We start from the raw sequence: 23109 nt of genomic DNA, 5'->3' as shown, positions 1-23109 counted from the left end.
CTTAAACATCCTTATTTAACCTGTCTCCTCCCCTTCATCTACACAGATTTGAAGTGGATTTAATAAGTGACATGGATTCACCTGGTCAGTCTGTCATGGAAGAGCAGGTGTTCTTAATGTTTTGTACACTCAGTGTATATGCTATTTCACTTGTTATCCAGCAAATATCCATTCAATATTTCCATTAGCCTACTTTCTTGCTATAGTAAATCAGAACATTGTGTATGAAATCATGATTTAGCATGCCATGTAATAGTTACATCACTTCATGAATTTAGGAGATGAGATAATGGGGTTATTAACTATTCCAAGAAGTTTTAAAAGTCTTTGCCGTTTGCTGCAAAACAGCTTGGTCAGGTTCCTATCAGATTCGTTGAGACCACATGACAGCTTTATGCAGCCCTTTCACATCACAATCATTTAATATTTAGACTTGACCAATCATGGAATGTTCTAACGTTAAAAAAAATTAATGAAATTGCCCCTCCAGTTCAATTGTGGAAAGGTTGCCCTTTATTCTGATTATTTAGATTAGAGTTATCTGGTTCAGACTGGTCTTGCATGTCTGCCAAAATGGCTATCACATGATGTTTTTGTGGACATAACTGTGTGTTAATCTAGTATGTATTCAGGAGTTAGATTCTAGCAGCTCGGTTTTTCTCCTCTCGAGTTTCTCCAACAATTACAACTGTTATATCTTGCACATTCAAAGGATATTCAAACTTCTGAAAGTAAAGTCATATAAAATATGTCATGGTAGTTACATGTGCGAGGTTAAATAAATATTTCAGGCTGGTGCAATTTCAGTAACCAGCAGACCATAGCTCTAAGGGGTGTGCTGACAAGGCTGACTTGTCATTGCTCTGAGCTTGTTTTGTGTTTTTACCAGCTGTAGAATGAGAATGCTTGTACACCAGTCCCCTCTCCCAGTGGAACTGGGGCCACAATGACTGTAAGCTGTCATCATTAATGGGGGTGAATATTGGGTACTGTCTCCCTTGCCATTCACTGGCAGTTAATTGACTCCCTGAACAGATGACTCAGTCCATGGCAATAACTCCTGATATTATATAAGGCCCTAGACCTTAATCAACTCCTTGTTCTAGAAAAACAGGCGGACGCTGATGATATTGATATCGGTTCCCTTATGGGAGAATTAATATAGGCCTTCATGTGACAGCTAATGAACAAATGACAGTTAAACAGAGGTCCAGTGAAATGGGGTGGCCTCATCCTTCCAGAACATAAACCAAACAAAGGGCTAACTACAATTTCTAATGACTGTTGCAGTGACATACCTGGAAAATATTCAGACCTTGGATGTTTCCTTGGAAGTAAACGGTTGCCTTTCACACTCACACTCCCTGTAGGTCTCTCACCTCACTCTCTACCTCAGCCTTGTTGATTATGACGTATTGCTCCTGAGGGAGGCCAAGAGTGTGAGAAGCTACTTTTGGCAATAAAAACAAACCACATATAAAATATTTAGATTGAATTACATTTACCTAAATCAGAGTTTATTCCTTTTATGCACAGGATACGGCAGGTGTAGAAGGTACAATAAAATGCGACAATGACATACTTGCAAGCTCTCCTTTCAACATTGCAGTAACAGAAAACAAAAACTCAATTGTAGTCTTTTTTTTGTCTCAAAGGCCCACCTTTTTCTTTAAGACTGTGGAAATCTAATAGGAAGAATATTTTATCAACAGCAAATGTTACAGTGCATTAGGAGGGCATGTGTATGTCTGACAAATGGGTGTCTTTTGGGAATGAAAACATTGTACATTTTAGCAGGACATAATTGAATGATGGCCAGATGACTGTTTTAGGACAAAAGCACTATTCATTCAAGACCTGTGTGTGGACTGAGTTAGTCCAAGCTGAAAGCAACAGGGGGGCAGAAGGTCAATAAAATAATCATTAAATCAGAACGCAATAGTCATTAGTTGATATCACATGTTTGGGGAGAAAGCAACGATACTTGTTTTTTTCCAGACACCAACGGCAGGGAACAATGGAATGGCTGTGATTTAACCTGGCATTTACAGATGGGGCTCTCCCACTTCTTGGCCAAGTTGAAGAGGCAGGGAAAAAGTGTTCTAAGTCAGTGTTAGCTCTGTGGCTCTGATGACATATGTCAGAATCTTGGTCCACTCTCTCTCTCAAATGTGTTTACTTGAACAGGAAATATACATCGATTTTTTTACACAACAACCACTTTAAACTAGGCCTCTCATTCAGTTAAATGGATTGAGGACCTTGCTGCTGTAGAATCTTGATCTAGTTTGACAAAGATTGGCTCTTTTTAAGGGACTGATATAATTTATTGTCCGACCAAATAGTATAATCCCAGTGGTGCTCTAAGATATTGGTTTTCTCCAGGTTGGAGAGCACGTTGGGCTCTGAGACAAACTTCGTAACTACAGACAGGAAAGAGCACTCCTTGACTTGAGTCCCGCCTGGGGCCCTGCTGACAGTGCTATGAAATGGTGAGATTTTATGTAATAATTTAATATAAGAAATAAATGTATTACCCTGTCTATTGTTTTCTCAGCCTGTTTTGTTTCTCCAGGCATTTCCTGGGGGTTTGAATTATGCCAGCCATTATGGAGTTCTGGGCCAGAGTGAACCATTTCATGTTTCGGCTTCTGTACATTGTATACTGTATGTTTCCTCAGATGAAGGCTATTCTACTGTCAGTTAGATGGTTTGTTATTTTTCTATATCGCAAATATATTAAATTGTGTAGGAGGATAAATAATGATCTTCCTGGCACATTTGTATTGAGTCAGTGTGTATGAGGCAACTTCTACAGACAATGTTAGTCTATAAGATTTCCAGGCAAGCAAAAGGGGTTTGGTATCAGATTCCCCACAAGAGTAACATCGTTCCCTGGTCCTTTGCCCAAATACATTACCACCAATGAACCTATTAGACTTTGAAGCATCAGAATCTTGTAGTTTTCAAGTTACTGTATATCATATTGTCACAAGTGCAATCTCAAATGTGTTTCATTACTGCTTTTTAACCACTTTTGTGTTGCTCATTGTCTGTTTCTGTGACGTGGATTCTACGTGGAAAATAGTTTTGATTTGAAAAAAGTCAACTGTTGTTTTAAGGGTGATATTTCTACCACAGGGATTATGTCAGCATGGTAACCAAATTTGAGACAAACCTTGTATAAAATATAAAAAATGTGTACCTTTGAAACAATGTCAGTTCTTTACAGTTATGTACGTCGGATAAAAATAGTCCTCCTACTGGAGAGTTGATTTATCTGCAGCTACCCTTTGGTCTCCCATCAGGGTTTTAACCAAGCCCAGCTTTGATATTTGTCACTGACTATTACCAATGTGCTATCGTGAGAATGATTGTTGAGAGCTCTCCACTTAAAAACCAAATGTACACTGTTGCTATCAAAGTCATTTCAAAAAGGTAGGTTTAACAGAGCAAATGAAATGTGACCATACTTTTTATTTAACATATCATTAATGCTAGTCAGGCCTATATAGCATTTGCAACTTAAAAATAGGCAATACTATAGGCCTAAGGTTTCAAGCTCTGGATGTATCACGTTTCAGGTATGACCCTGATGCAAACAGTGTCCAAGAAACAAAAGTTTATTTCTAAAACAGGGGCAGGCAAATGACAGGTCAAAGGCGAGCAGGGGTCATTAATCCAGAGAGGGTGTAAAGGGTCCAGAACGGCAGGCAGTCGGGTCAATAATCCAGTTAGGTGGGCGTAAGGTATAAAAACGGTAGGCAGGCTCAGGGCAGGCAGAAGGTTCAAAACCACAAAGGACTAGGACCAAGAACCATTCAGGGGAACAACATGCTGGTATGTTTCAAAAACAAAACAAACTGGCAACAGACAAACAGAGAACTCAGGTATAAATACTCAGGGGATAATAGGAAAGATGGGCGACACCTGGAGGGGGGTGGATACAAGCACAAAGACAGGTGAAACAGATCAGGGTGTGACAGGATGATTTCAAAAGTAGTGATATTGAATTGTGTTTGATTGTCAACACAACCAAATATCCACATTTGAAGGACATATATCTTATGATTGAATAGTTCCATATTAATTTGTAGAAAAACTGGAATTAAAACCAGATTTAGGCAAGTTAACATGTTACAGATGCAGCGGAGAGCTTGTGTTTATAACTTGGTGATTATAACTTGTTTGCTTTCCTTTTCCTCAGAAGTGTCAGGGAATCGTTCCGTATGACGTTATCTGATGTATGCACATGTTCCCTTTTTAGTACAATCTTCTGTTCCTCTATTTTGTTTCCTACAAACACTATTTTTTTCTGATGAATTACTAGTAATCAAGTATCAGGATGGACATTTTTCAATTAAGGTATCTTTACTTTTACTCAAGTATGACCATTGGGTACTTTTTTACCACTGCACTCACCTACAAACACACCTGCTGATATACCCATACATATACCCATACACCACTTGCGTTTCTTTTTTTTTAGGGCCCTATATGAGAAAAATGTATTTTGGACCCAGTAGGTACTGGAGTAAGTCCTGTGAGAGGTAATTTTGTTGTGTGGCTTTCCTCTCTGTGGACTGTGGAAAAATAAAGAAAAACACTGCAAATTGATCTCAACGTTGAATGGATCAAATGTTTTTTCCCCCACCAGACCATAGCTAGCAGTAATTGAATTTCATATCAGGCTTTCAGTGAGAGTTGAAGCCTTAAATGCCATCTCTGTAAGTTGATTGGTCTTTAGCATTTGCACGGCCCCTACTCTCTACTCCGCCCCTTTATGATTTGATTGGACACACTGTTACTGGAGCTGTCAGTCCACTGCGAGTTTTTTTTTCACCTCAAGCCAAATGCCCAGACTTGTAGTGGCTCCGCTTTGTCAGGTGGACATCAGGAGAGACAGAGCCGTATCCATGCACTAATTAGTTGGAAAATGATCATCTTTATGGAAGAAATGGACTACCCTCTCAGAAACCAATGTCAGCGCGTCCAGAACCAGGTATTTGTCTTGACTTAACTACGAAAAAGCCAGTCAGCGTTCCAATTTATGAATAACGTTAGCTGGCTACTAATAAAGTTCCATCGACTGTCGTTCATTCATTTTGTCCTGAAAAACTTGTGGCAGGTTTTGTCTCTCTCGAAACTGTTAACTCCAGAACTACGTTAACTACTTCTACTTCTATCCCTTGATAATGGTGGGGGGGTTTTGTCTCGAGATTTGCTTTAGCTAGCTAACAAATGTAATGTCCGAGCTAGTTTGTCGCCCTCTAATGGCTAGGTAAGCTAACGTTAACTGCCTTGGTAACTCATTCAGACAACTGACTTGATAACCAGCTAGCTAACGTTAGATGACAGTTGACAAGGGGCAGGTGAGCAGCTACGTTAACTACCTTAACAGGTGGCTATTCAGTTAGCTAACAAGCTAGCTTGTTTACTAGCCAAGGCAAGTAACGTTAGCTAGATAACTACCGGTTATTCTGAGCCAACTGACCAAATAAATGGCCAACTAACGTTACCTAACTATTGGTTGTCATCTCTGAAATAGCTAGGTAAATCACGTTAACTAACTAGCCAAAGTACCAACAAAGCAATGCCAATGGTCATCGATTGTCATTTAATTTATATAGCTAGGGGCTTCTTGAAGGGACGGTAACGAGCTGTCAATAATTTTGATCTGTCAGTCAGTCAATGAATGAACATTTGCTGTTGTTGAAAAATGGTTTAGACATCTATTCAACTAAACTAATGGTGTTGAACGGTAACCTAGTCCTAGAATGTTGCCATAATGGATTGACAACTAGCTAACGTTAACTGGATAGTAAAAATGAATATGTTAATCTGCAAACTAGGCTGTACTTTTCTTCGTGATGTATTTGCATTATGATTTTAGCTATATTTGCAGCCTAGGTTTGATGGCCATCAGCCGCCTACTCTTTTCTCTTTTTGTGGGAGAAGGCAATAATGACAATCTCTAGCGATTTGCACGTACAGAAAAAGTGTCTGCTAATGCAATGTCATTCCATCATTTTGGCAGTCTCAGTGTGTTCTGACCAGCTGCAAAGAATCTAGTTGGCTTGCTAACAAACAAAGACCGTCGTTGACAGAGTTCAAGGAGCAGTTTTCCTGTTCTGTTTCAATCGGCCTAATGCATTGTCCTCTGTCATAATGTCAAACGTTTGATAAAGATATTTGTTTTGTGTGTATTTTTTCACTAAGATTTAGACCTTGTGTGCAGTGATGCTGGGTGCACTGCCAATCAAAGTTGTTTTTCTCATTTCTGTGCTGTTTTTCCATGTACAGCCGAGAGGGGGCAGTGCGGATAGGATAACTTGTTTACTGCGATTCAACATTCAGAAAGAAGTAGCTAGAACAATAGCGGAATGTGGTCAGTGACATGCATTCCTTAATATTTGATGTAAAATTATATTTGACTTGTACTTGCATATAGGGGTTTAGACCTAGGCTTTCTTCAATGCATGTCAGATGTGTCACATTTAAAGCCTGCACCAAACCTGTCATACATACAAATGTGAATAGTCATCCTTATGAGATTTGCACCAGGCGTTTGCAGATTTGACTAGACAGAAGCATAGGATGTATATTTTTAATTTGAATAAACAAGATCCTTTCTGAGGTTTACAGTTTTGGACATTTGTTGCAGCTCTGGTTAGAAAACAACAGGCATATTGTTGCATCATGCTTTTTGTTTGTTCTTTGTGCAGACCCCAAAGTAGGGCCCCCTCCGAGACTATTGCTCCCTTACCACTGTATATCCTGTCAATAAAAGTGCCATAGATAAATGTCAGGTGTTTAAAAACTGTCTTATCTGCTGGCATTGATATTAATTAGCAATTCTTACATGCACACATGTTGTGTGTGTGAGTGTTGCAAAATAAATGTACACAAGTGTTTCAATCATTTCACCCGCACCGCTCGATCACGTCTGCGTAGGACAGCGCTAAAATAGAACTTGGTTCTATTTGATACACGCAACACACTGAAAGTCCCTTCCTGTTGTATTCGGCGCATGTGAAAAAAATAAAGTTTGATTTGATTATTGAATATCAGGAAGCTACAAACCCTGGATGCTTGAAAGATAAAGGAGGAGAGATTAAAGAAAGCTAAAATCTAATTAGCGTAGAAACATAACATTTTGTATGACTGGGTCAAAATTCTGTGAACCAACAAACAAGAGGACCGTGTGCATGATGGGTAAAATAACAACCCAATGTTTATCTCCCAAGACAAACGAGCTCTCTGAATGTCCATGAATGTTTCATTTGTGTTTCGACCTGCCCCCAAATTATTAAAGTTGGTTTTGATATTTTAACCCGCGTGTCATGATCTCTGGACTGGTGTGTGCGGACAAAATCAACATGCGTGCAATCACTGCGATGGCGCATGTGTCTGTGGCCTGGTGTAGTCAGCATATTAGGCATGCTTCTAGTTTGAAAAAGAGTCAGAGAGAAGTTTGAAAAGGGGGTATTGTGAATGTAACTAACCAGGTTACAAAAGATGACTAGATCAAGCAAATAATGTAACCTGAATTCTGAAACACCTTGTGTGCATTAGCACTTGTTTCTTGTCTATGCTCAGCTGTCTGTCTCATGTCACCATATAATCTGGTTCTACCTGCCTGTCATGTTTTTTCTTGTTATACTTGCATGTCTCCATATGTAGCATGGTATGTTTGTGTGGGTCGTCCATGGCTGCTGTCCTGCCCAGCTCCCCACCCCCTACCCGTCCTGTGGGCTGCAGCTGGTTGTTTAGCACACCTCCCCCTGCAGAGCCAAAAACAAAGCTTGCTGTTTGTTTCCGATGAGGGACGAGTGTGTTAATGGTACGCAGCCGGGACTCGACACTAGCAGAGCAGCTAATGTCAAGGACAGACCCCTTCAGGCTCACTTGAAATGCAGATAGAATATCCCTTTATCTCCTCCTTCATCTGCAGCTAACCCGCTCCCTTGCAGCCCCCTGCACTACCTTATCCGCTCCCTCCCTCCCTGTCACATTTACCCTTTGAACCACTACTTGCATCATTTTTCTAGTCTTTGTTCTCCTTTGCTTGGTCATCTCTGCATACTTCCCATTTCTTATTTTCTACTCCACAATTTATCGGCCATTGTCTATTTAAGCAATAAGGCACCTCAGGTTTGTGGTGTATTGCCAAAATACCATGGCTAAGGGCTGTTCTTATGCACGATGCATCACAGTGTGCCTGGATACAGCCCTTAGCAGTGGAATATTGGCCATATACCACAAACCCACGAGGTGCCTTATTGCGATCATAAACTGGTTACCAATGTAATTGTAGTACAAATAAATTAGTATGTCATACCCGTGGTATACGGTCTGATATACCACAGCTGTCAGCCAATCAGCATTCAGGGCTGATTTGTTTCTTCTACCCCTCTTTCCCTCCCCTCACCACTGCCACTATGCTTTTTGCATCTCGTTTTTACCTTGTGACGTTCTCAGATCAATAAACAAATTGGTTTCCCTGTGCAGCAGAGAGGCAGGGACCAGGGTCAGGGTGGATGATGTGGTAAATCAATGGTGCTTTTGCATTTCAAATCATGTTAACCTCTGGGAGGGAGTTACAGGCCTTCGTCAGGACAATACTTTATTGAAAGGCTTTCAGCTGATTTACAGCCTCTCAACCTTCCTCACTTAATAGAATATAGCAGTCTGCTCTTGGAAACACTCTCAGTAATCCCTGTGCATGTTATTAGTCTCAGCCTTTACACTTTGATATTATATGCTGTTGCAATCAGTATGGCATGTCTCTATATAGGCCTACAGTTGAAGTCGGTTGGGATGGTGTTCTTCGGCTTGCAAGCCTCCCCCTTTTTCCTCAAAACATAAGTGGTCATTATGGCCAAACAGTTCTATTTTTGTTTCATCAGACCAGAGGACATTTCTCCAAAAAGTACTGTCTTTGTCCCCATGTGCAGTTGCAAACCGTAGTCTGGCTTTATTATGGCAGTTTTGGAGCAGTGGCCTCTTCCTTGCTGAGCGGCCTTTCAGGTTATGTCGATATAGGACTTGTTTTACTGTGTATATCGATACTTTTGTACCTGTTTCCTCCAGCATCTTCACAGGGTCCTTTGCTGTTGTTCTGGGATTGATTTGCACTTTTCGCACCAAGGTACGTTCATCTCTAGGAGACTTCCTGAGCGGTATGACAGCTGCGTGGTCCCATGGTGTTTATACTTGCGTACTATTGTTTTTACAGATGAACGTGGTACCTTAGGCATTTGGAAATTGCTCCCAAGGAAGAACCAGACTTGTGGATGTGTACAATTTTCTTTTCTGATATCTTGGCTGATTTCTATTGATTTTCTGAGATCTTTTATTTCAACTCAAGAAACATGGGACCAGCACTTTACATGTTGCATTTATATACATATTTTTTAAATGTAGTTTGTACATTAGCTACGTATTTTTATTTCGTGCCAACTTGTTAGTTGGGCTATACGTACACAAATACAAATGTGTTAAGAGTCAGCAGATTTAATGTGTGACTCATTGTGTCATTTCCTGCTTGGGACTGATGAAAGGATGTTGGTTCCTGTTTTAGTTTGACTAGGCTACTTCTTAAAATGGAACATGTTGGAGATTAATTTCCCTATTTGAGCATGTCAAGATGTCTGGGGAAACTAATTGTACCGTATAGAAAATGTATGCTGTTGTGATAGTTTAAAGTGTCTGACATTTTCTCGTCTGGTTTGAATTATTAGTGAACAATTGCACAATTCCAACCACGGTGAACAGAATGACTAGTTCCATGTCTTCTTAAGCAGGTCACTCACCCTACCTGTACGTGTGCCAGTGACACCTTCCATACAGGTTCTCTCATACTGTAACTTAAAGGGATACTTATGGATTTTGCCAATGAGGCCCTTTATCATCTTCCCCAGATTCAGATTAAGTTGTGGATACCATGTTTCTGTCTAGTATGATGGAAGTAAAGGTAGTTTTGCAAGCCATTGTTAACTAGCCTGTTGAGAGGTGCTGAACACATTTGTATTTTACTGCCACTCTGAGCCTGTTTTCTATCGGGCCCTGATGAACTACTATATATTTACAGGGCGAGTGGGACGTGGCCTCTGAGGCTCGTAGCATCTTGGTTGGGAATAGGGTACCATCTGGCTGACTGGTCTGGAGCATTGGCATTCCAGCTTTAACGCATCGGTCTGACACGTTAATAACACACACTAATAGCCAGGATGTTTATGATACAGCCTTTAAAGCCTGACTGAGCCCTGACTGAAATTTTAACTCTTGTTTAATTTCGCTTGTATGGAACTTGATTCCCAGAAAGACCGAGTTCCTGGAGAGTGGGACTTTGATTGCTCTCCAACATGGAAAATGTGGGGCCACAAATCAGCAGGCACAGAGTTGTGGGGGCATACATGTAGGGTTGTGTGAGTGACGTATGCCAGTGTCAAACACCTTTGCTAGACCAATGAGGCGCGTGTCGTAGAGTTGAGCTCCCGTGTTCCTTGAAAGTAGACAAGTGGGTCAGGATCCAAGTCTGCATGACTAGAGCTTTCTCTCCTGTTTGCTGCGGTCTCTGTCACTGAACCACTTACATGTTTTTCTCTCTTCAAAGGCCACACTTGACCATGCATGCTCAATATAGGATTACCATGACTATGACACATTGCAGTCAATATCTGTTGCATGGTGATTTAAAAAAGGACTAAAGTCATTGTGATTGAGGACTCGTGTATTGGAAGGCCATAGAAATAAAATGTCACATTTAGACAATGAATTCCATGGGCTGTCAGCTGAGTGGTTAAACCCCCTAGGCCTGTCCTGTTCCCCTTCTTGACATCCACCAAAATGTTGGAGATGTGTATTAATTTTAATATTGGAAAGTCTTTGTACCTAATGTTGGAGGAAGAGCAGCACCACCTGCTGGGTAAGGTGTGAAGTGAAGCGTTTTTGAGCCACAGAGAAGCCAGTGAGATATGCTAACACGTGGCTAAATGCCAAGGAGCTATTACGTGAGGTGTTACAGCTACATAACGATCATCGCAAATCACCATCGCTGCCACACACCCGTTGATATAGATACACCTTTGGTATGAGGGGAGCCATAACTAGTGGCTGTGGCAGTCAAGAAATTGTCAGCGGGGGATTGTCAAGCAAATAACTGTCAGTCTCACGGTAATTGACCAAAACACATTTAGGATCTCCTGGCTTCAACAAGCCATTTTTTAAAAGTCCATGTAATATAGCATACATTTAATATAGCCTACACCTTCACAATAAATCCATGATTTATTTTAGACAGGTCTAAAGAAGCATGATATGAAGAAAATGTAGTCTGTTTCAGAAGAGAAGAATAGTGTACTCTGAGTTGTCCTGATGTGGTTATACCAAATGGCTGTGGGTTACACTATTTCATTTAACAGACAAGATTTGCTTATAATTCCGTGGCATTATTTTAGAGTATGAAGAATACAATTTGAACAAGGCTGAATAAAATATAAATATAGTCTCCAAGCAATTTGAGGGAGTGCCCACATGCGACTATTCTGTTTTGAGCGGTTAACAAAGAAGTGGGTACTTCTGTATGCTTAATTAAGAGTGTATGGAACTTCAATTGTTATACAAAAGTTGGCCTTTGTGTTTTTTTGTGGGTTTTTTTTGTACATTGTAAGGTTGCATGATTAGACTTTAAAGTCATGAGCTCTGCTTTTGTACACACTCCAATAGTCTCTCATTCACAATTTGATTAGCACTTGATAATGCCTTGCATTTTTATGGTGGCATCCCCTTTGTGGCCGTAATGCACCCTAAAAAATCCATGCCTTTTTGCATCCTGGAGTGCTGTGTTGTTCTCTTCTCCCGGAGTGTGCTGTGCCCTCTCACTCACATGACTCTCTGTCCTTATCCAATTCAGAGGTGCATGTTGGAAGAACTGTTCACGTTTACTTTTCCGTCAGCCAACAAGAGGAGTAGGCTTAACAAACAGCAAAAGCACTAGCCTATGTCAATCTACTATCCCCCATAGTACATTAGTTGACCTATTCTGTGTGAGAAATAAATATTCCAAACATAGTCTAGGACAGTTGTGGGATGTGATAGATCCCAAATGAATACAACCACTAGCATCAAAACATGTTTTATGCAATGTGGCTGATGCAACAAATCAGAATGTTTAGCTTAAAATAGTTATTTCTTCCCATAAGCGCAGCAATGCATGAATGGTAGTAGGCTAGTGGGGCAAAAAAAGTATTTAGTCATCCACCAGTTGTGCAAGTTCTCCCACTTAAAAAGATGAGAGGCCTGTAATTTTCATCATAGGTACACTTCAACTATGACAGACCAAATGAGAGGGAAAAAATCCTGAATCACATTGTAGGATTTTTTAAAAAGGAATTTATTTGCAAATTTTGGTGGAAAATAAGTATTTGGTCAATAACAACAAAAGTTTAGCTCAATACTTTGTCATTGCCAACAAAGGGTATATAACAGAGGTCAAATGTTTTCTGTAAGTCTTCACGAGCTTTTCACACACTTGCTGGTATTTTGGCCCATTCCTCCATGCAGATCTCCTCTAGAGCAGTGATGTTTTGGGGATGTTGCTGGGCAACATGGACTTTCAACTCCTTCCAAAGATTTTCTATGGGGTTGAGATCTGGAGACTGGCTAGGCCACTCCAGGACCTTGAAATGCTTCTTACGAAGCCAATCCTTCGTTGCCCGGGCGGTGTGTTTGGGATCATTGTCATGCTGAAAGACCCAGCCACGTTTCATCTTCAATGCCCTTGCTGATGGAAGGAGGTTTTCACTCAAAATCTCACAATACATGGCCCCATTCATTCTTTCCTTTACACAGATCAGTCGTCCTGGTCCCTTTGCAGAAAAACAGCCCCAAAGCATGATTTTTCCACCCCCATGCTTCACAGTACGTATGGTTTTCTTTGGATGCAACTCAGCATTCTTTGTCCTCCAAACACGATGAGTTTTTACCAAAAAGTTATATTTTGGTTTCATCTGACCATATGACATTCTCCCAATCTTCTTCTGGATCATCCAAATGCTCTCTAGCAAACTAGAGACGTGCCTGGACATGTACTGGCTTAAGCAGGGGGACACGTCTAGCACTGCAGGATTTGAGTCCCTGGCGGCGTAGTGTGTTACTGATGGTAGGCTTTGTTACTTTGGTCCCGGCTCTCTGCAGGTCATTCACTAGGTAGTTCCCCCATGTGGTTCTGGGATTTTTGCTCACCGTTCTTGTGATCATTTTGACCCCACTGGGTGAGATCTTGCATGGAGCCCCAGATTGAGGGAGATTATCAGTGGTCTTGTATGTCTTCCATTTCCTAATAATTGCTGCCACAGTTGATTTCTTCAAACCAAGCTGCTTACCTATTGCAGATTCAGTATTCCCAGCCTGGTGCAGGTCTACAATTTTGTTTCTGGTGTCCTTTGACAGCTCTTTGGTCTTGGCCATAGTGGAGTTTGGAGTGTGACTGTTTGAGGTTGTGGACAGGTGTCCTTTATACTGATAACAAGTTCAAACAGGTGGCATTAATACAGGTAACGAGTAGAGGACAGAGGAGGACAGAGGAGCCTCTTAAAGAAGAAGTTACAGGTCTGTGAGAGCCAGAAATCTTGCTTGTTTGTAGGTGACCAAATACTTATTTTCCACCATAATTTGCAAATGAATTCATAAAAAATCCTACGATGTGATTTTCATAGTTTAAGTGTACCTATGATGAAAATTACAGGCCTCTCTCCTCTTAAGTGGGAGAACTTGCACAATTGGTGGCTGACTAAATACTTTTTTGCCCCACTGTTTAAGTGCAAATGTTCCATTAGTGGAAAACACCATTATCAAGTGACCGCAAATGCAATTATGCATTTAATGCTTTTATTATAAAGGGAATTTTTTTATGGTGAAAATGATCTTCCCCAAACTTGAAAGTCACGTGCTGCTTATGTCTGTCAGTTAGGCTCTACACCCTTTGTAAAGCGGATTAACGTACTTCATTTTAAGAAGTTATTTGGCCACTTGTGAAACAAACCTCGTCAAAATATATAGGCCTATGGGCAAGGCTACATGAGGTGTGCGACTAGGATTCCAAAAAGTCACATTGTGAATGATGCCCAGCATAAGAAACAAAGGGATAATATATAATTCACAAGTGATAAGCTAATATTGTCACCCATCACACTTTCCTTGATTTAATCTAGTCTTTACATATACTAAATAATGTGACATTTTGTTTTGATTTAGAATGGACCATTATCATGCACCTGTATCAAAAACAGGGGCAGCAGGAAGAAATACATGTCATCTATGTACTTAAAGTAGCGAATGGAGGACGTTTTTCCCTGTGGTTTATTTTCATGCAAGCCAGTTAGGCTATACCCCTGTTGGAAATATAAGTGCTGTGCTTAATATTAGGAAAGTTGAGAAATAGATCTTGTAGGCCGAGCCTATAGAAAGCTGATGGGATCCTTATATTTTTAAGAGGCCATCACTCTGTTTTCTCCTGCATTTGCAAAGCCTATAGAAATGTTGCGCAACATGAGTTCATGGGCTCTCGTGAAGGGTCTGATTTAGGGTTTTGAAAACATTTGCATTGATATCAGTGATTAGAGGGACAATAGAGTGCTGAGTACCAGGCAGTTAGCGAGTTTAGTAGGCTACTAATGACCAGCAGCAGCATCAGAGCTTGGAAAAGCCTAATTACCTCGACTTAAATGGTCATGTGGAATTTGACTGGCTTCATCACTCGTGACCGCCGGTGTGGCGGTAATAAGTTCACCACAACAGCCCTAGCCTTAACTGAGAACACCAGGCTCTGCCAACAGAGGCTGCTTAGCCACTTGGATCCTAGGTAAGCTGCCCTGGCCTCTCACATTTCACACACTGGGGAACTGAGTCTAGACCCGCTCTCTTCAGCCCGGTGCCAACACCTTTTCCTAGAAGCCGTTGAGAGTGAGGTAATAAATCCCTTTAGCCTTTAGAAGACCAGTCTCTCTCTGAGTCCAAGTTTCTCTTGGCCTGTGGCTCTCCTCCTCCCCAGACAGTTTCTCTCTGAGTCCAAGTTTCTCTTGGCCTGTGACTCTCCCCAGCCAGCCTCTCCCTGTCGGTTTGGACTTTCCTACTTCTTTACTGTGGTTCTTCCCTCAATGAGGCCTCATTCAGGTCCAGCCTCACAATCCCCCATACACCCAAGTTCCTCTACATGTATCTGCTCTACTAATTTTATCATAGTAAAGTGGAGGACTTTGAGCAGTTAATTCAGGGTAGTCTCATTGCATCCTCCTATGACTATTGATCTGTTTTGTCTTTTGGTTGATCCTCTCTGGTACTGTGAATGTGTTGGATGCTGAGCTCTTTTCCCTACCAGAAAGTCTCTGCCTGAAAAGTGTGCAGAGCGGCCTTGTTTGTGTTTTGCAGGGGAATATTGTGAGGAATGTCTAGTGGTAAAATATCTCTGCTGCGGTTATAAGAAGTCTCCTGTCGACGGTTGGTTCAAAACCCACAGTCCTGACCTGCCTGCAATTCACATACTGATCTCACTGTAGGCTGACACCACAGGGACCATCAAAACTGAGGCTATCTGTCAGCATATCTGCTACCATAAGCAATCTGCACTAAATAAGGCTTGTGGAAAAACTGGCATTTAATCTATTCCCCATTTTGTTATAAAACATTGATTTTCACCTGGGATGAATCATTGCATATACCTAGTTGCTGTGTGCATTGTCAGTGACATATTGTCTCTGCCACCTGTCTCACCATCCTCTTCCTCTGGTCCTGTCCAGGTGACGAAGGTGAACGCTGAGAAGGAGCGGGTGTCGCTGCGGTGCATGAAGTCTCTGGCCAGCAGGTGGGGTGTGGACGCCGTGTCCCAGCAGATGGCCTCTCACCCCCAGTACCTGGAGAGCTTCCTCCGCACCCAGCACTACATCCTCCACATGGACGGCCCCCTGCCCCTGCAGTACCGCCACTACATCGCCATTATGGTGAGGCTACTGGACACGCACAGAAATGCGTATTGTATTTGCGCCAATCACCCACTCACAGTTGCGTACACTTGCACTGACCCCACTTTCATGTACATAAACATTTACACCGACACAAACTCGCCACATCCCACCCACGCACATTGACACAAACGTGGTCAACATCCTGGAGTCAAGCCTACTTGTATTGAAGTGTGCGTCTCTGTCCCTCCCATCTCTCCCAGGCTGCAGCGCAGCATCACTGTGGCTACCTGGTGTCTCTGCACTCGGCCCAGTTCCTCAGGGTGGGGGGCGACCCGCTGTGGCTACAGGGGCTGGAGGCCGTCCCCCCTCGCCTGCAACACCTTGACCAACTCAACAAGGTTCTGGCCCACCAACCCTGGCTCACCGCCCGCTCACACATACAGGTACCACAAAAACCAGCTCCTTGAAAAAGTTACGGGCTCTTATAAAAAATATCTAATGTGCCAAAAAATAATGTTTTGATGCCTAAATTTGGATTTAGATTGATTCTTATCTTATTCTTATTGCAAGAAAATTAGCTTTAAAACAGCAACATTTTCTCTGCACCCCATGACAAAATGTGTATAATTGCAGGAAATGTACTTTAAACCTGCAAAATGTTCCCTCCACCCACAAGAGGGGGTGTGAACAGCGGGACGTTCCCAATGTTGGAAGGGGGACCTGAGTGAAAAAAGTTTGGGAACCGCTGGTTTAGAGGGTCATATCCCTGATCAGTAGAGTTCTCCACCCCTGTCTAATCTCCACCATGAGGATCACTCTCTGCTGTGTCCTTCCCCCACCAGGCGTTGCTGAAGACGGGGGAGCAGTGCTGGTCTCTGGCTGAGCTTGTTCAGGCTGTGGTGCTGCTGGCCCACTGCCACTCTCTTTCTAGCTTTGTGTTTGGCTCTGGCACCGACGCCGACCCCGTCCCCCTCCACATAGCCCCCAACGGCACCCCCCCGGGCTACTGCCTCTGTGACGCTGCCAACGGCAATGTCAGCGCGCCTCCGCCTCTCACCACACCCTCAGAGCACACCACACGACGACGGGTAAGGGTTGTGTGCTGTATCAGACTGAATATGACATCGGCGCTATTCCACAACAGATTATATCATGTTGTTCAACTTCATGTCTTTTATCATTTCATCTGTCTTGGCAGTCTCTGGACTCCAGTTGTGAGATGGTGTGTCTGAAAGAGAGGATACAGAAATCCCAGGAGGAGAAAGAGAGGGGGGAGTGCGTCCTACACACCCAGACACTCCAGCACACAGGTACACACACACACACACAGCTGTCCCCGCTCACATTCACACCTGACATTGTGAAGCTGCGAGGGCTAAACTTATCCTCATGTGTGAACCAGTGGAGGCTGGTGGGAGGAGCTATAGGAGGACGGGCCCTTTGTAATTGCTGGAATGGAATCAATGGAACGGTATAACAAAAATATGTAAACCACATGTTTGACTCTGCTCCATTGATTCTATTCCAGCCTTTACAATGAGCCCGTCCTCCTATAGCTCCTCCCACCAGCCTCCACTGGTGTGAACGTTGAGTGACTGATCGACTATATTTATTTATCCTCTCACTGTTTCCTCTCAGATGGGGAAGATGAGGAGGAGATGATCTACTCAGCAGACCCCTCTCGTTTCATAACAGACCCTGAGTTCGGCTACCAGGAGTTTGCCCGCAGGGAGGAAGACCACTTCCAAGTATTCCGGGTGCAGGTAAGAACATGGTTTACGTTCATGTTGGAATACGTTATGCCCTCCCTAGGAGATGACCGGAGTCCATGTCAGTAAAGTAATAAATCAGCTTTTGTAGAATGTGAGTAGCATATGCTGCATCGTATGTCTGTGGGCATATAGTTAGCTGAGGTGTTACAGGAACCATGCGAGTATTTCAGGTTTGTTTGTGTGGTCTGTCTGGGCAGGACTACTCCTGGGAGGACCACGGCTTCTCCCTGGTCAACCGGCTGTACTCGGACATCGGGCACCTGCTGGATGACCGTTTCCGCAGCGTCACGGCGCTCCCCTCGTCCCACGGGCCTGACCTGAAGAGAGCCATCTGGAACTATATCCACTGTATGTTGGGAATTAGGTGAGGTCATTCTATTGGTCTGCACACAAACACACACACACACGTATACATACATAGGAACCAGCACAAATTGTATGAACACTGGGTACATAGTTTGAGTTCTTGTAAAGTGAGATGCTATCGTGATCACATGCATTGCAGCCAGGTTAGTCATATAATTCAACGCTTGGGATTCGCTGCAAAGGCCCCGCTTGGATAGCGTTCATGTTTGCATGACATGTGACACTTGGTGTGGGTCTCCAGGTATGACGATTATGACTACGGGGAGGTAAACCAGTTGCTGGAGAGGGAGATGAAGCTTTATATCAAGTCTGTGGCCTGCTACCCTGACGCCACCAAGACCCCGCTGTGTCCCCTGCCCTGCGCACCACTCAAACCTTCCGAGAGGGTACGCACCCCACCGCATACCAATACATACTGCATCCACATAAAGCTGAACTATATACTGGAACTAAATCTACTGGAGAATGATAGTTTTGTCCAATTAATGTGGTCAAATGGGATGCAAAGTGGTCATTTGTGTTCTGTTTCCCCCTCAACCCCATTCCATCTCTTGCTCTCTTATGATATCATCCTCTTCTTTTTTTCTCTCTCTTCTCTTAGATCCATGTGAACTTGCTTATAATGGAGGCTCGGTTACAGGCTGAGCTTCTGTATGCTCTGAGAGCCATCACCCAGTACATGATAGCTTAGGTCGGTTGGAGGGAGGGAGGCACAAAGTTAATCACCAACGGTACAGAAAGACCAAGCTAGAAGGCTGCAGGGTGGGAACCCCCTTACAGCAGGCAGGGATATGGGGAAGAGACTGGCAATTCTGAGGAGGAAGCGTTGTGCAACTATCTGTCCTATTTCTCAGTTAAAAATGGGACAAAAAATATAATGCAATCATTTAACATCTAGTGGAAAGCTATTTTCCAAAGTCAAAACACACAACGCAATTCCTCTCTTCCCTTCACTCTGCCTGCTCATTTTCCACTGTGTAAGGGTGGTCTGTCCACTTCTCATTTAATGTGTTTTCCTCTTACAAAATTTATCTGCTCTTGATGGTTAACGTGCAATTATATTACTATTATTACAATAGATATGAATTATTTTCATTTTTATCAATGTTTGTCTCAATTCTGGGATGAAAGCAGACGGTTGGTTCTGCATTGTAGCAACGAGATACGTACCCATGGCCGTCACACTAAAACCCATTTCTTGGTTTGTGATTAGTCTTTAGAACTTTACATTTGTTCTAAACAAATTGTTTATCCTTTTTGGATTGAGTGGATGTTTTGGAGATATTGCCATAATTTGTCTTGTTAGTCCCTGCCAGTGTTGGTGTAGGTAGTTGGTGAGGGTGATGGACAGTTGTTCATTGTAGCTCTCTTAACATTTTGCGTTAGTACTGTAAGGTCAAGAACAAAACCAAGACACTGCAAGATGATATCACACAACTATAGTTTATTTTAAAAAGCACTTTATTTATATATAAAATATGAAATAAAACAAGGTAGCTCAGTGGCAGAGATGGAGGCCAAAGTTGGTCCGAGTCTTTCCTTTCCGCTGTATGGCGTCTGATAGAAAGGATCCTTCTTGGGTCCCTCTGTAGTTAGATCAGCTGATCTCCTTTCCTACAGTCACTACATAGTCCCAGAGCATTCTTGTGTAGGTGGAGTAGTGCAGGGCTACACAGGGTCCTAACAGAGGCCATGGCCCCAGACCTGAAGGAGATCACAATTCACTTCAGTATCTTAGATAAATCTGAAATTGCTACAACTATTTAAAATCAGATTTTAACTTTAATATACACAGGGGTGGCCAAAGTAATGTTTTGTAGAGTGACGCTCAGCCGTATGACTATCAGTTGTTATATTGATGTGCTCTGGCATAGAGCAAATTAAGGAATCTCCATTTCAAGGAAACCTCAACCATCCCTAAAACGGCATTGGTCAGCAGCACTCTAAACTGGAATATTGCAACAAAAAAAGTCCCCAAAAGTGACCTGCACTGGGTTTTGAATTGCTGTTAAACATACTCTAATAAGCTACAGAAGATGTAGACTACAGATCAAATGTCATCAGTGGTCTGTGTATGATCTTGTGCATGTGAAAAGTAGGTTTGTCTTTCAATTATTTATTTGGTGAGCTTTATGACCTAAAATAAAGATGCTGATGCATGGTACAATTTGCAGAGCAGAACAATATGGGTATTAAACTAGATTTTCACCTTTATTGATTTTTTTTTAAACACTTTTTGTAAACTTTGCATCACAGTACTATGATTGTTGAGCCCTTTGTTCAGTTGCTGGGTTCGCTGCTATATCCTGCCTGTTGTGCTGCACCCTGAATATTTCAGAGGCAGTGAGGTTGACGACTCTTAATGGGCTCGACCGTTTTTAATTGACAGAGGGAAATAAAGAAAGAAGGAAGTGCATATCAATAGATGCAAAAGAAGTGCTTTCTAGTGCAGGTGCCTTTTAGGCCAAACTGGACTGGTGCTTGAGTGGACAGGCTAGTCTACTCTGTTGAGTGTGGGCCTCATTCGAGCAGACTGCCACTCTGACTCCTCTGGAACAGTGTTCTGTGGCCCATATAACTCCCTGTGCCATCGCCGCTGGACACATGGACGGTTACTCTACTTGGAAGTACTACAGTCCTCATTGGCTCCTTGTCAACACCTCTATGACATCGTTATGGCTCCAAATGCAGGAGCGAAAGAGTTTTGTGTTCCTGTCTGTCTGAAGCTTCTGACCACCTGGCCAAGGAACTAAACGATAGAGCCACTGACACAAAGTTGGATGTTACAGTTGTTCAATATTTACCACGTAAATGAATGGACAATAAATAAAAATGTCAAACGTAAGTGGGGGAAAAAAAGCAAAAAAAAATGTTTTGGGGAAATGTGAAGTTATTTTTTTCTATAAAGATGTTCTATCAAGTGAGTGTTTCCACTGTTTTATTTACTGTGGTTGCCTAATATAGTGCTTTCACATTCGCCATATGCTGTAGTCAATTCCAAATCAACTTGTCAGTGTGTACAACTGAGGGACTCGACAACAAGCAAACCAGTTTAGTTGAATCTTTCACAGTACTATTGGAATAAGTGCAATTCAGAAACATATTATACACTGAGTATACACCTTTCTAATATTGAGTTGCACCCCCCCCCCCCCCCCGGCCTACAAAACAGCCTCAATTCGTCAGGGCATGGACTCTACGTGGTGTCAAGTGTCCCACAGCAATTCTGGCCCAAGATGTTGTTTTGGATGGTGGACCATTCTTGATACACAGGAAACTGTTGACTGTGAAAAATCCAACGGTGCTACAGTTCTTGACACAAACCGGCGATCCTGTTCAAAGGAACTTAAATATTTTGTTTTGCTCATTCACCCTCTGAATGGCACACATACACCGTCCATGTCTCAAGGCTTAAAAATCCTTGGACCTTTCTCCTCCCATTCATCTACACTGATTTGAAGTGGATTTAACAAGTGATGTCAATAAGGGTTCATAGCTTTAACCTGGTCAGTCTATGTCATGGAAATAGCAGATGTTCTTAATGTTTTGTATACTCACTGTATATCATTGAAGCATATTTACAAAAATCTGAAATAAATGGGGGTGAAGGTCCTTGCAGTTAAAAGTTAAAAAGATGGTTGTCTTATGTCATTGAGGCAGAGTAAGGGTGAGGCTAGCCTGGATCCATAACAGCATCTGAGACCGAAGACAGATGGTAGGGTGATTTGAGCATGTCTGCAATCAACTCATCGCGGATCCCTGACCGTAGGCCAAGTTCCCTTCTTATCCCTCACCCCTGTGATCACTTTACTGAGAAATCCACATTTAACCTATCATGTTGTTGTGTAATATGAAACAAACAAGCAGTTGTGCTCATGCATATTGCTAATAGTTGGCAAAAATACTTTGATTTCATTTAAATTGTCACTAAAATAGAGCAGTCAGTATGATTTATTTTAAGGGGCTAACTGATTCCAGCTATGATAAATGACAGCATGAAAGATAAAGGAATTGGGTTCAGCTTTTTTCTGATTCTCCATTCCAGTCCCACCAGTCCTCGCTTGCTCCCATTCTCTGATTCTTAGGAACATAGGCCAACAGGTTGCAACAGAGGCCTGAATTAATTCATAAGGTAATGTCCTACATACATCTGTAATTACTTTGAAAGGCCTCCCTCCCTCGTGACATGATTAAAACATGGTAGCTGCTATTGGATAACATATGTTAATCCATTATTGGACTTGCGTCTGAGAATCCTTTTTCTATATACGTACTCCCTCTAGTGGCATATATTAAGCATTGTGAATCAATGTTAAAACGTTTTAAAAATTACGTCCCAGTGTTATATTCTTTGATACCATTAAGTTCATGAACAATATACATGTGAATATTAGTGAACCAATGACATGTTGAAATAAAATAATTACTTGGCGAAATGAGTTAAACAGAGTTTAAAGTTTATTTCCACTTTCCAGAACCGTATTCAACGTTATCTCTGGCTGACTTTACAACATGTAAAGTACGATTGGGAGAGAAATATATGGATGTCCAGAGAGCAAACATATCAATCATTATTTTTTTCCCCCTCGTTATGTTGAGATCACAACATATTTATCTCATGATCATGACATAACAAAGGTTGTTTTGTCGAGATCACGAGAAACTCTATAAATAGGAGTGGACCTATTAATGATTGACAGTATGGTTGAAGCGGCAGAGCCCACGGTGGATCAGCGCATATGTTTTAAAGGAAAACTACACCCAGAAATGTTTTGCTTGTCAGCAATGAAATTTTCAAGATGTAACTTTCAAAATACAGAAATCATCCTGTATGATGCAAAATGTAATGATTTCTCTATTTTGAAAGTTACATAGCTTAAAACGATTGCTGACAGGCAAAACATTTTGGACTATGTCCACAATGGACTAATGAAACAAATACCAAAATAACAACGCAGCTAACTTTGCTAGTATTGTGAGCGAGTAAAAACATATAAATAATCTAT

At 42.0% G+C, this 23109-nt stretch overlaps 1 protein-coding gene across 1 annotated transcript; it reads left to right on the top strand.

Annotated features, from left to right (window-relative positions):
• The first annotated feature begins 4794 nt into the window (after positions 1–4794).
• LOC123993379 (sestrin-3-like) lies at positions 4795–21027 on the top strand. Its single transcript, XM_046295476.1, has 9 exons — positions 4795–5002; positions 15801–16001; positions 16226–16408; positions 16808–17053; positions 17164–17275; positions 17604–17728; positions 17935–18101; positions 18345–18489; positions 18705–21027. The coding sequence occupies exons 1-9, from the start codon at positions 4937–4939 to the stop codon at positions 18792–18794; spliced, it is 1335 nt and encodes a 444-aa protein (XP_046151432.1). The 5' UTR covers positions 4795–4936; the 3' UTR covers positions 18795–21027.
• The last annotated feature ends 2082 nt before the right edge of the window (positions 21028–23109 follow it).

The sequence above is a fragment of the Oncorhynchus gorbuscha genome, linkage group LG13 (assembly GCF_021184085.1).
Source record: "Oncorhynchus gorbuscha isolate QuinsamMale2020 ecotype Even-year linkage group LG13, OgorEven_v1.0, whole genome shotgun sequence".
Classification (NCBI taxonomy): domain Eukaryota; kingdom Metazoa; phylum Chordata; class Actinopteri; order Salmoniformes; family Salmonidae; genus Oncorhynchus; species Oncorhynchus gorbuscha.
Note: the sequence above shows the minus strand (reverse complement) of the source record. Positions and strands in the feature narration are given on the sequence as shown.

What these genes read in the sequence shown, in the direction of transcription:
- LOC123993379 (XM_046295476.1), top strand. Translation starts at nt 4,937, where the DNA reads ATGATCATCTTTATGGAAGAAATGGACTACCCTCTCAGAAACCAATGT. An exon ending in GCCACTACATCGCCATTATG is followed by an intron (nt 16,002 to 16,225) that starts GTGAGGCTACTG and finishes CATCTCTCCCAG; the next exon opens with GCTGCAGCGCAGCATCACTG. An exon ending in CACTGTATGTTGGGAATTAG is followed by an intron (nt 18,102 to 18,344) that starts GTGAGGTCATTC and finishes GTGGGTCTCCAG; the next exon opens with GTATGACGATTATGACTACG.